Source organism: Argentina anserina, chromosome 3, assembly GCF_933775445.1.
Source record: "Argentina anserina chromosome 3, drPotAnse1.1, whole genome shotgun sequence".
NCBI lineage: Eukaryota > Viridiplantae > Streptophyta > Magnoliopsida > Rosales > Rosaceae > Argentina > Argentina anserina.
Genome location: NC_065874.1, coordinates 25,612,114 through 25,626,337, shown reverse-complemented (window position 1 = coordinate 25,626,337; position 14,224 = coordinate 25,612,114). Strand labels below are relative to the sequence as shown.

Here is a 14,224-nt window from a genome sequence, read left to right as displayed (position 1 = left end):
ATCATTTTTCTTTGTGAATGATGTGCTATTTATAGAAGAGTTTTGGCTCTTTGAATATTATAGCTTGGACTTTTTTCTCCTCAATTTCGTTCACTTATTTTTGTCATTGGTGGGTGCAATCTCCTTTGATAAATTCCTTTTTTTTGGTGTCTCCATCTTTCTCTTTTGCATTATCTATTTTTATTCTCTTCCTTTTTCTTTCTCCTCAAATTCTTTCACTTATTTTTGGCATTGGTGGATGTAATCTCCTTTGATAAATTCTTTTTTTTTCTCCTTTGTAGGTGTCTCATTCTTTCTCTTTTGCATTATCTCTTTTTATTCTCTTCTTTTTTCATTCTCTCTTTTTCTTTCACTTATTTTTGTCATTGGTGGGTGAAATCTCCTTTGATAAATTCCTTCTTTTTCTCTTTTGTAGGTTTCTCACTCTTCCTTTATTTTCCTCATTTGCTTGACTTTTCCTCTATTTTTTTCCTTCATTGTACAATCTGAAAATAATAAAAGATAAGAAAATTCATATAAAAAGATCAAATAAGTTACTAGAATAGGAGAGTAAGATTAGGAAAGTTACGGAATAAAAGTTTAAGTTCAAGTAAGATTTTCTCAAATGGTACGTTTTCTAGTCTAAAAAGGATTCCTAATGCAAGAAGGACTCTCAAAATATCGCCAATGCGACCAAAATGTAGGAAGATGAAGACTCCTAATCCAACTAGGTTTCCTAGTCCTACAAGGATTCCTACTCAAACTAGGACTATAGACCAATTATGCGTTTTAAACTCATGTAAGCACAAAAATGCATCCAATACCGCCCAAGACTCTTACTACGACTCAATAGTACAACAATAAGGGTTAAGCAAAGTACAAATGCAGGTAAAAACATGTTAAGAATATCGCACAAAGTGCTCTTATCACAAGACATATAAATATCACAATATAAACTTGATAAGTGCATTGATATAGTCCAAAATGGCCGTTTAACGTTACTTAAGAGTTTTAGACCCTCAAACGTCATTCACGAGTGATTTTAACATGCAAATATCATGCATATATACCATAGATCCAAATACAAGGATTGGTATTGCCTAGCCATACCAAAAAAGGGTTGTCTGCGTCAAAAAAATAGAGTCAAAAAGGCTAAGAGTTTGTTAAGAGGCCGTGCGGGGGGGGGGGGGGGGGGGGGTCGTGCAGGGGCGCCAGGGGGTGGGGAAACTGGATGCTTAGGGGCCGAGACAAGAGTTCGGCCAATTTTCGATACCATTAGGGGTAAAACCGGGTGGTGGACGTAACATTTTGGCAATATTACCAAGGTCGTAACTCGCATACCTGTTATAGTTTGCCACTCTCCTAATCTTGTACGAGCGTTAGTTCAATTTGAACTTTGTGCAAAATATCACCATATTTTGAACCGGTGGAATATATAGTGCATTACATGGTGTGTAACACTACAAGTCATCACCAAACAAGTTGAAAACATGTCATAACAAGACGTCAATTAAGGCTTCATCATGCCAACGAGGCAAAAATATGCTACAACAACCATTGTCGGTTCGAAATAAAGCTGAGAGCAAATGCTCATGGCTCAGAGTCCTTCGGCGTTTTGCAATGCTAGGTTGTAAAGTGTTTATCAAAATCAAATATATGATAACCTAATCTGCCAAAGATTATGGAGAGCCGAAACATATGTATAATAACAACATCAAAGATCATATAGGTGTGCATTGTGCCACACAAAGATTGTGTAAGCCTGACTTATGCCACAATTAAAACTATGGTCTTATGTAGGTAGTGTCATATAATATGTAATGCGTTACATGACATTAACATATTTCTTTTGGTAATGAAATCATAAATGCATCGAGACATTCTCGTATGTTCATTTACTTGAACTACATGAGAATTTTATAGCCAACTATTGGATTGAGATCTTGACCATGAACCAATTTAAAAATGCATCGACTAAGTAACATTAGTCACAAAAACTTGGGAATAAACGGATATGTAGTCATTCAGACTATTAACCGAAGCATTTATGCTTCATTGTTTTCTTTTAATAACTGCAATGTATAATTGTTTTGAAATTCGTAATAGTAAGAAGATATTTTCATGTTTTTTTATATAATGAGTGTCTTGTTTCAAGAACTTCTCATATCTCGCTCTTGTATATTTTGACCATAATGTTTTTGTCTTTCAATGAAACGATGTTACACCAAAGGAAATTAATCTATACTAGGTGGATAAACACATCCAACATGAAAATGCCAAATTTCATGCGTATGTTGCGGTCAACAAAATGGAAGATTCATTATGTATCAATATACGATACAACTTCCAAGTACTGAATTGTAAGTCAAGTCCCAAATTATGGTAACTGAATTTAATAAACCATGACAAATTCCGTCACATTGGTATAAGTGACAATTTTTGTCACAAACCAATGGTATAAGCGATAATTTCCGTCGCAAACCGATAATTGTCCTATTTTTTTAACATGTAGCTACACACAATGGCTACGGATGGTAATAGCGGCACTCACAGCCGCTACTAAAACTCAGTACTAGGGAAATCATATCCATGTATACCACCCGAGAAGAGAAATAATCGGGTTGAAAATGAAAGGGAGGTTGAAAGTCCCCGATGAAAGACAAAATTTAGAAGAATTAAAATTGCATGAAAGCAATAATGCTAATTAAAACATACTTGTTTGTTTGCCAAATAAATAGCGTATAAGAGTTGCTCTTGCTTAATTTCCACAATCATACTTGATTCCAAATTTCCACGAATATGCGGCGAAGTGACTCTCACAATCTCACCATACCTGGGGAAAATTTACCATGCCTTTTTTTACCATTTACCCGAGGGGTAAGATACTCCCAAACCAAGTCAGGTTGGACTACCAACGCGGCTCAGATTCCGAAATCTGGGTCGAGCTCTCGATCTGCAAATCCATATCAAGGCGGCGATGTGTCATCTAGGGATGTCGTGTGACATCAGATTGTGCAAGGCTGGGCTTCGGCGTCGCTGCAAGGAGAGCCTTGAAGGTATGGCTATTAATCGGTTCCGGTTCCTTCAGGAACCGTTGGAACCGAACCGTTTAACAACAGTTCAGTTCGGTTCCTAGAAAAAAAATGAAGTTATATAGCAGAACCGAACCGTTTTTAAAACAGTTCGGTTCGGTTCTAAAATCTAAAATGCATAGGAACCATTTGGAACCGTTTTGGGACCGGAACCGTTTGCAAAATGGAGAAATTGCTTTAAACTAAAGTACTAGTTATACTCCATTTGGTGGAGGACATAGACTATGCCCTGGTTTGGAATTATTTTGTCTCGAATTATCAATCTTCCCCCATTTCTTGTCACCAGATATAAGTATGATATGCTCAAACTAACATCAGTCTTGAATATAAGACAATGTTTTTTTGGAATCGTTTGGAACCGTTTTGGGACCGGAACCGTCATGGAACCGTTAGGAACCGAACCAAACGGTTCCTATTCTGAAAAATACAAGAACCGAACCGTTTAAACAACACGGTTCGGTTTACGGTTCCACCTATTTTTGGCTGTTTTAGAACCGTTTACAGCCCTACTTGAAGGCGTGGGCCTGCGCTGGTCATTGGTATCTGACTTTCGTCGGGTCGAAACCGGATTTTGAGATCGGGGGAGAGACGCCGGAGCACTAGGTTTGGGGCCGTCTCGCACCAAAGGGCGACAACAAGATCTGAGGTTGGCCAACCGTCGAGATGTGCTGCTGGCGATGGGTTGATCTCTACATATCAGAGGAGATGGGTGCCCAGAGCGAAATTCTGGGTGCCCTAGATGAAATTCCGATTTTTTTTTCAGCAGAAGAATTTTGTTTCTCGTCTTTTGCCGAATTATTTTTCATGGCAGAAGGAATTTTATATCTTCTTCTATCGAATTATTTTCTTGACAGACGATTTTTTTTCTTCAGAAAATAGGGTTTTTGGCTATCAAGCACAAGTTTAGAACTACGTGTTAATAACATGTTACAGAAGAATGTAATACGCATCGGGGGGAGAAGCATCATCATCTTTATTCATTGTTAAGAAGACCTTATATATAGGCATTACATTGAGTATCTCGTAAAATAAGGAATTATATATCTTTTCTTATCTAGATTAACGTATACTAATTAGAACAAGATACAAAGAAGATTACGGAGATAATTCTCTTATAACAAAATTATAATATTTAAAGTTTTTTTTTGTTACAATAATTTTTAATTTTTTGATGCATAGCATGCACTAACTCATATTTTAGGCCTACTACAATCGTTGATCATCTTGACTTGTGCGTCTTAACTCTCTTGTTTAATGGATAACAGTGGTGATTGGTCAGAGAATCTCAACTGAGCTCGATTATAGAAACTTGCATGGCTAAATGTTATGTAACATACATCAGAGTTACAAACTTATAACTGTGACCATTGTGTCTAAAATTAAATTAAGGACGAAGATCAAATGATGACCAGACATCCATCACTGAGAGGTTCTTGATTGCAAAAAAACATTTAGATACAAGTCAAAATATACATATATCATAATCTTGTCCCATCTGGCCATTAGTAATATGGCCGGCTATAACTGGCTCTTTCTGTTTGCTTATTCCTTTCTCTATGTGCAAGTTGATTATAGTTTTGACAAACCGATATTGGCCGGACATGAATATATCAAAATGAGCAAGGGGTACCAACTCTATACGAACTTTGACTATTGAATCTCATCCAATTTAGCTTCCTCTCTGCTTATATACTCAACCTATAATATGTACCAAGCTTGATATCAGGAACATGATTCTTTTCTGGTTCTTCATCTTGGTTTGCTTAGATTCAAGCCAAGCTCAACAGTACTATGATGGTATCGAGTGTGCTTCCAGTCTCAGCTACCCCGGTTCCAGATACACCTGCAATATGTTCCAGAATTCATGCAGAACCTACGTGGTGTACAGAGCCAACCAACAGTTTCAGACCATTGCAGATATCTCAAGCTTGTTTCATATGGACTACGATGCAATGCTTAGACTCAACAATCTCACATCTCATTCTGTTGTGCTCCGATCAGGTAGAGAAGTCCTCATCCCCATCAATTGTTCTTGCTCAGGTCAATATTTTGAGGCAAGTTTCAGCTACCTGGTGTCCAAAATAATGTCATACTCGGAGATAGCTTGCGGAGTTTTTGAAGGGTTGCTCAAGTCCTCTACACTTGCTGAGGAAAACTTGGCTCAAGCCATCAACATGGGCGATGAGCTTCGCGTGCCTCTAAAATGTGCTTGTCCCGATAACTCAACTAGTGTGAAAGGAGTGGAGTACCTTGTGACTTACCCTTTCATTGAAGGAGATGGACCAATCCTTTTGAGTAAGAGGTTTGGAATCTCTCCAGAAGATTTATCGTTTGTCAATAATTTAGAGCCACCAAATCCAACTGTATTTCCAAACACAACTATTTTAGTTCCCTTGAGAAAACCTCCTGTTCTGAACTTCAATATTCCAGATTCTCCACCTCCAACACCTGGTTTTCTTCCCACAGTTTCTGTCGTGAAGCCGAATAACAGCACAAGATTAAGGGTTTTGTATATAGCAGGGTCTGTTGTTGGGTTTTCACTACTACTTTTAGCATTGATGGCATGTGTAGTTATGTATAGGAGAGCCTATAAGAGGTGGAAGATTGAGAAGTTCCACTCCTTCAATGCCAGAAGCTCTCCACTTTCAATTTCACCAGTCAGAAGTCCTTTAAAATCTGGTTTAACGGGTCGATCAAGCTCTCCAATGTCGACGTGTTTATCTCCGGATATTCTTGCTGGATTAAAGTACTCTTTGTTCAACTACAGCATAGAAGAGATTAGGAGAGCAACAAGGGATTTCAATGAAGAGAACAAGACTAGTGCTCGAGTCTATAGAGGGGTGATAAACAATGCTGAAGTGATGATTAAGCAGATGACATCTGTCGAAACTAGCCATGTTATTGATGTCCATTCCAAAATCAACCACATAAATATTTTGAACTTGGAGGGTGTTTCTTATGGAGAAAGTGACTTGTCCTGGTCATATTTAGTGTTTGAGCTTCCAAGCAATGGCTGCTTGAGGGACTGCCTGTCTCATACATCTAATTCTCTTCAGTGGTCGCAACGAACACAAATAGCTTTTGATATTGCCACAGGACTTCACTATCTGCACTGCTGTACTTTCCCTTCCTATGCTCACCTCAACATAAACAGTAGAAATATTTTTGTAACAGGAAATTGGAGGGTCAAACTTGCAAATATTGGAACTCTTTCCGCATTGGGATCTTCCGAAAACAAAGGATGGGTTGCACCGGAGTACCTTCTATACGGCTCAGCTTCTGAAAAGGTGGATATTTTTGCTTTTGGGGTCGTTTTACTTGAGCTCATCTCTGCCAGAGAGGACATTGATGGGAAGTTGTTTAAGGAGTCCATCAAATTTTTAGGTGGGGGTAGTAGTGAAGGAGGTTTTCTTGAGCAGCTCAGGAGCTTCATGGATCAACAGTTAAAAGAATACCCTCTTGCTGAGGCTCTATGTTTAGCTGTTTTGGCCAAGGCATGTGTTGAGGATGATCCTCTCCACAGGCCATCGATCGATGATATCATCAAAGTGCTTGCCAGAATGGTAGAACCAGAAGTCAATCGTCATGTATGGTAGAATATTTGTCCATCATTTAGTACTGTAATCTTGTAAAATGATGTGCAGCTGGTAACTGTTAAGCATCAGTTAGTACTGTAATTTTGGATGCTCGAGAAAAAAAGTTTCTGATGTCTTGTGTCTCACAGCATGGCTAAGGTTCATTATCACCATCACTTTATTAATTATGTATATGATTATATGTTTATTAAGACGTTCATCAGATAGTTTATAAGATGATTTATATAAGAATCCAAAGGTATGTAACTGGAGGAAATAAATGGTCAGATTCCATTTGGTCATTACTCACATCATATATATATGTTGTCTTAATGTGACTTGATTAACATTGTTTAGGTGCTGCATTATTTGCTGGTTAGATTTAATAGCTCCAATCACATATGTATTAATTATTTGTTAGATTGTTGGTTTCACTGGTTTCATTCTTGTCTTGCCTTCATCCAAATAATACTTATAATCTGGAAAGATTACGGGACCTTGATTACCAGAAGCTATATAAGGCGCGCGCGCACCATCGATTCTAGAAGAGTCTTGTTTGTGGAAAGTCTTGATTACCAGGCATTCATTTGCATCAGTGGTAACAGAAGCCATATATAACTTTATATCACTGAACATGCATACAATATACTCTGAGCCAAACGCTTACATCATGACATTAATTATGACTTTAATTAGAATGTGTCATTGATTTGTTTGCTTATTTGCGTGTTTTATTGCTTGATTATGATTAGTATAATTTTTTATTGGACTTCTTTCATTTTATTTATTAGTTTATGAAGTTGTGAAGGAAAATTTGTGTTTAAGTCCTTGAGTCCTTGACGTCCTCTCCGTGATGAACTCTTGTCTTTTCTTGTATAAGTTGCAGTGAAACACCTTAGTTGATATTGATTGTGTTATATAAAGTTTGGAGGACCTCAAGAATAATACTTTGGTTTATACATATATATGTATATACTTTTCTATCCAAAATTTTAGTTACTATAATGATATGTTGATATTGCGGCAAGTTTCTGAGTTCATTAATATGTCCAATCATCATTTATCATTTGTTATGTTCCTGAGATTTAAGCTGTAGTCTTTGAACTCTATTGTTGGTTTAGAGATTCTCTATATAAATGCTCATGTCTCTTGCCAAAAAAAAAAGTTAATCAATATGATCTGAAACCTAACTTTGAGTCTCCATTGCAAGTTTATGTGAATACTTATTGATTTCAAGTTTCATAATGTTTGTTTGAATTAAAGCAATATTCTGGCAGATTTTCCTCCTCTATGCTTGAATGAGGTTTCAAGCTATAGTCGATCGCTTTAAGGGAGTAAATAACTTCTAAGAAAGCATTGTTGCTTGGATTTAAATGTTTTTATTCGGTTAGGCCCGGGAAAGTTATTATGGAAGGATTGTCTCTCTAGGGTACAAGGACACCCAAAACCTTATCAGGATATGCTATCTTGTGGAAGTTGCTTGGTGGTTAGCTGAGCGGTGGGCTCTAACCGGCTTTTTAAGGATTTGGCTTATAAAATTTGAGGCTCTTGATGTTTCACTTCGATTTTACAATGGGATTTACTTCATCTATCCCAATTCGTATCCTATTTAGATGATCACTGATTTTGCTACTTATTACTATTATGCTAAACTGAACCTCAACTCATTGTTTTGCACTAATTGTGCTTGTGAACCTATTCAGTCCCTTCTTGCAGCATTTTTGAAAGAATATTATTTCTTTTGATTTTTACTTAACTGCTCGTATTTCTAAAATTATCCTCTTTGCTCCTATCCACTATTTATGTTCACTTCTTTCATTCTTAATATGTGCTAATTTAGAATAATTGTTATGGTGATTGTATTATCGTCTCTACTGAGCATGTAAAGCTCATTCCCTATATTATTGTGATTTCAGGTAAGAATAGTGGGAGTGGTTCCAGTATTCCTGAATTATCTTGAGGTGCTAGTTTTTGGAGTCTTATCCTATTTGAAGTGCAAGCTTGACTGTATTTTCTTTGGCCACTACTTTATCCTGATGTAGATAGACTACTATCCCCAGGAGATGTATTTCTATTTTTGCTGTGTAAATGTTGTATATTTAGTTGAGATATAAACTTGGAGAAATGGTACTGAAATTTGGTGGAGTTGTTTGAAGACAAGTTGTACTTATTTGTTTTGAATGAACGTTCACTTTTTATCTTTAATCATTTTATTTTGTAGTTTTCATTGGAAATTTTGTAAAATTCATGTACATGAACTGAAATTGTGGCCACATTTCAATATTTTAGTATGCAATTTTCTTACTCTATTTCCTTATCAAGTTTTAACATTTTCTCTACTCCTTTAAAATAAAATAAAATAAAATAAATATTTAGTTATTTTAATAGAACTTTCTGCCATTTGCTTATTATAAATCCACCACATTAGTCATAACCCGTCTTGGGTTGCGACATGATCATATATCCCCTCACACTTGTATAATTTTGACCTTTTTTTAAATAAATGTTTTTGTTCCAGGAGAATTACTATTCTACCCTTGTGTGTCTTAGCCTAATAGGTTTCCTGTTAGGAGATAGATTAGCATCTTCGTAATAGATCAAGACTCTGAATCCTACGAGATTGTGGTTTTGTAATGCCTATATATAGGCCCCCATATCATTCAATAATACACAATTATTTCATCTTGAAACACGTTATCAGCACGTTGCCCTAAAACCCTGAACTTTTAGAGCCCTAGAAATTTTTTCTCTTCTCCACCGCCGGCCGCCGTCGTCTCCGGCCTCCGGCATCTCCTCGTTGGCGCAGCCCCTGCTCGCCGTTGTTGCAGCCCCCCCCCCCCCCGCTGCTACCCCCGCATCCCTGCGCACAGCCAGCCTTGTTGCCCCTGCAACTGCCTTGTTGCCCTGTGTCACGAGCTGCACAATTGGTTGTGTCATCGTGACACTTCCTAGGGGCTATGCCGAAGAGATGGTGTCGAGCGACAAGCATGCATGCTGTTTGCAGGGTGATTGGCGGTCTAGTGGCATGTCCAGGTGGCAGTTTCGTAATTAAGACGAACTTATAGGTTCGAGGCACTTAGGCTCGGAATTTGGGAAAAGTCTGAACACGGAAAATGTCCGGGACGTCGAAAAGAGTTGAATGCACTTGACGAAATATATTTATGAGCTTGTATGAATTAATTATGGAAGTTGCCCCTCCTCGGATATTTGATGTTTCCTCCTACAAAGTCCAGTTTTCTCCAATATGCTCTATAAGGGGGGTACCTGGTGTCTGACTCTCCACCACCCTCGGTGCCGGCCTTATGAGGCACTAAGCGAGTCACTCCTGGGGGACCTTGGGGAACCTAGGAGCCGGGCGGATGTCACCAAAGAGTGGTGGCATGCGTTTCCATGAGTCAGGAAGTCTCATGGACAGTATTGGCCGGTAGGCCAATATTGCGGGTCCATGCGGGTGGCGAGGTTCGTACGTGGGCGATCCTTATGCCAGCGGCATGGGCGAACTTGTGGGCTTAAGGAAGATGTGTCGGAACCCCGTGGTGCGCAATGGCCACGGAGTAAAGCGACGTGGGCATAGGTTAGGGGTTCGACCTTGCCCAAAGGAAAGAGTTGCCAGCAAGCACGGAAGGGCGACACCGTGCTAGAAGGAAGGAAGCCTATAGTGGGCAGATGCGGGCAAGTGGCCTATGAAAGATATGCTGGCAAGACGGATACGATGTCGGATGATATGTGGGAGGTGAGCCGTGGAGGCGAGCCTCGCCCAACAAAGTTAACACCCTGGGGGCCGAGTTGCCCATATGATTATCCCCATGGGTGAAGTGTGGACAAAGGATGCCTATATGCCGAGTGAGCATGAGGATGGATGCTCAGGAGGCAAGTAACGTGCGCATGCTTCCAAGGGACGGTCAGATAGAGGGAAGCGAGGACCATCAATGTCTCGACCTACTGTCATGCCGCTTGCTACGAGGTGCAAAGTGCACGCTTGTTAGTAAGGGGTTGGCATGGAAGCCTATCGGTTGGGCGAGTGTCATGGGAGCACCATGACACGAGGAAGCGATCGGTAAGGGGTTGGCATTGAAGCCTATCGGTTGGGCGAGTGTCGTGGGAGTACCATGACACAAGGAAGCGATCGGTAAGCGGATGGCATGGAAGCCTATCGGTTGGGCGAGTGGCATGGGAGTACCATGATACGAGGAAGCGATCGATAAGTCACAAGTTGTGAGACTCATGTGTGAGTAGCTTTTATTGGTGGAACCTCACGAGCAAGGAATGTAAGAGGGAAAGATCGGAATGACACGGGAGGCGCACAAGTAAGAAAAGAAAGTTGGCATCGTGGATGGATATGGAGTTAGGCTGGCCTTGGTTAAGAGTAACCTTGGCGCCGCACGGGTCATATTCCGCTGCGTAGTAAGTAGGCCCGTAACAGTTGGTATCAGAGCCTAGTTGGTCGATGAATGGTGAATGACCTTCCAGGGCTGAAGATTTACTTGATTAAAAGGGATACCAATTGGACAGCGACGAAGATGGATGTGACAGGCTTGATTGTAGGGTGCGGTTGCATTGTCCATGCAAGCCTATGAAGTTATGAAATGGCCGAGAGTAGGCCAAGAGTGGAGAAACGAGCAAGCTAGAACAAAGGAAGGAAAGGCAAGTGCCTTGTATGAATGTGTTGACACTTGTGGGGGACTAGGTGAATTGTCCAAGGAAGAGTCGAAGGAGCATATCCATCAGACCTTCTCCTTGAGATCGTAAGCAGCCAAGAGTAGGCCCACTTCTCAAGGGGAGTCGTGAGTTGTTACATCCTCGAGACTGTAAGCAGCCAAGAGTAGGCCCATTTCTCACAGGATCCTTGAGATCGTAAGCCGCCAAGAGAGCGCATTTCCAAGGAAGCTTTTAGCAGCGCTCCTTCGATGGTCGAGTTCATGAAGCCAGAAGGTTAACACGAGATGTCAACGATAAAGCCAAGAGAGGGCAAACAAGAGATTGTAAATGAGGGTTCTAGCAAGCTCCTATATGACCAGGTTGGGTCAATTGAGTGAGATGAAAGGCCAAAAAGGGGCCAAGCAAGATAAGAAGGCCGTGGTGGCCAAGTTTGAGAAAAGCCAAGATGGCGAGGGTGAATTCAATGAAAGCGGGCAGTGCCGATTGTCAAATTGAATGAGCGATGGATGAATGTCGCAATGGGTGACCTTACCTAGGTGTGCACTTGAGAAAAACACACTGAATGCCAGAGGGCGAGCGCTATGTCTTATGGGGGACACGTCTTATGGGGGACGAGCTCGTGCAACGTCTTATGGGGGACGCACTTCTGTCTAAGTTGTGGGAGTATCGGGTGTTCATTTGAGAGTGAAGGCTGGGAAGACAAAGTTGATGGCACTATCCGTATCAAGCTTTAAGAGAGTGAAGCAAGTGGAAAAGTGAGGGAGAACCCCAGGCAAGAGGAAAAGTGGGGGAGAACCCCAAGCAAGAGGAAAAGTGGGAACCCCAAGTGCTACGAGAGGAGTAGCGAATGTGAAGCCAACACTACCAGGCAAGAGGCCAAGAGGGTAGAGTAATGAAGCAAGGTAGACCAGCCCACAGATGGCAACTGTGAGAGTGCCGGGTGGTCATGCCACAAAAGAGTTATGAGATAGTAGGAAGACTTCCAAGAGGGCAACTGCGAGCGTGCCGGATGTCTTGCCTTGATGATGGTGGAATGTCCCAGGTGTGGACAAGTGAAGAGTGAAGCAATGCCGGGGATGATATGAAGAAAGCCGGCATAATCAGTGAGAATGAGAAAGGCGGACGAGGGTGGATGGTAAACTCTAGATGGCTTATGCAAAAGAGAAAATGTTGAAGGTTGTCTTTGGCCAAGTTCACAGATGGGCGCAAGTAGGCGGTAAAGACATTGTCATTTGCCAAGTTGACGAATGGGCGCGAGAAGGTTGTGACCAAGGTGTGTCAGCTGCCAAGTTCATGAGTGGGCGCGAGAAGGTTGTGACAAGTCATGCTAGCCAAGTTCATAGGTGGGCGCGAGAAGGTCGTCACGAGATGTGATTCCAAGGTTGGAGGGACAACAATAATTGAAAGAAGTATGATATTGAGCAAGCCTATAGAGCCAGCGAGAAGCGGACGAGAGTTGCACGTCAATGAAGAGCATTGACATTAAGTGGGGGAGGATGTCACGCGCTACACTCAAGGTTAGTGCAGGCGTGCATGTCAATGAAGGGCATTGACATTGTAAATGGGGGAGGGTGTCACGAGCTGCACAATTGGTTGTGCCATCGTGACACTTCCTAGGGGCTATGCCGAAGAGATGGTGTCGAGCGACAAACATGCAGGCTGTTTGCAGGGTGATTGGCGGTCTAGTGGCATGTCCAGGTGGCAGTTTCGTAATTAAGACGAACTTATAGGTTCGAGGCACTTAGGCTCGGAATTTGGGAAAAGTCTGAACACGGAAAATGTCCGGGACGTCGAAAAGAGTTGAATGCACTTGACGACATATATTTATGAGCTTGTATGAATTAATTATGGAAGTTGCCCCTCCTCGGATATTTGATGTTTCCTCCTACAAAGTCCAGTTTTCTCCAATATGCTCTATAAGGGGGGTACCTGGTGTCTGACTCTCCACCACCCTCGGTACCGGCCTTATGGGGCACTAAGCAAGTCACTCCTGGGGGACCTTGGGGAACCTAGGAGCCGGGCGGATGTCACCAAAGAGTGGTGGCATGCGTTTCCATGAGTCAGGAAGTCTCATGGACAGTATTGGCCGGTAGGCCGATATTGCGGGTCCATGCGGGTGGCGAGGTTCGTACGTGGGCGATCCTTATGCCAGCGGCATGGGCGAACTTGTGGGCTTAAGGAAGATGTGTCGGAACCCCGTGGTGCGCAATGGCCACGGAGTAAAGCGACGTGGGCATAGGTTAGGGGTTCGACCTTGCCCAAAGGAAAGAGTTGCCAGCAAGCACGGAAGGGCGACACCGTGCTAGAAGGAAGGAAGCCTATAGTGGGCAGATGCGGGCAAGTGGCCTATGAAAGATATGCTGGCAAGACGGATACGATGTCAGATGATATGTGGGAGGTGAGCCGTGGAGGCGAGCCTCGCCCAACAAAGTTAACACCCTGGGGGCCGAGTTGCCCATATGATTATCCCCATGGGTGAAGTGTGGACAAAGGATGCCTATATGCCGAGTGAGCATGAGGATGGATGCTCAGGAGGCAAGTAACGTGCGCATGCTTCCAAGGGACGGTCAGATAGAGGGAAGCGAGGACCATCAATGTCTCGACCTACTGTCATGCCGCTTGCTATGAGGTGCAAGGTGCACGCTTGTTAGTAAGGGGTTGGCATGGAAGCCTATCGGTTGGGCGAGTGTCATGGGAGCACCATGACACGAGGAAGCGATCGGTAAGGGGTTGGCATTGAAGCCTATCGGTTGGGCGAGTGTCGTGGGAGTACCATGACACAAGGAAGCGATCGGTAAGCGGATGACATGGAAGCCTATCGGTTGGGCGAGTGGCATGGGAGTACCATGACACGAGGAAGCGATCGATAAGTCACAAGTTGTGAGACTCATGTGTGAGTAGCTTTCATTGGTGGAACCT

The 14,224-nt window shown here is 42.0% G+C and overlaps 1 protein-coding gene across 1 annotated transcript; it reads left to right on the top strand.

The window, feature by feature from the left end:
* Positions 1-4,787: 4,787 nt before the first annotated feature.
* LOC126786765 (lysM domain receptor-like kinase 4) lies at positions 4,788-6,785 on the top strand. Its single transcript, XM_050512689.1, has one exon. It carries the CDS (start codon positions 4,802-4,804, stop codon positions 6,665-6,667), a length of 1,866 nt encoding a protein of 621 aa, XP_050368646.1. The 5' UTR covers positions 4,788-4,801; the 3' UTR covers positions 6,668-6,785.
* Positions 6,786-14,224: the final 7,439 nt, after the last annotated feature.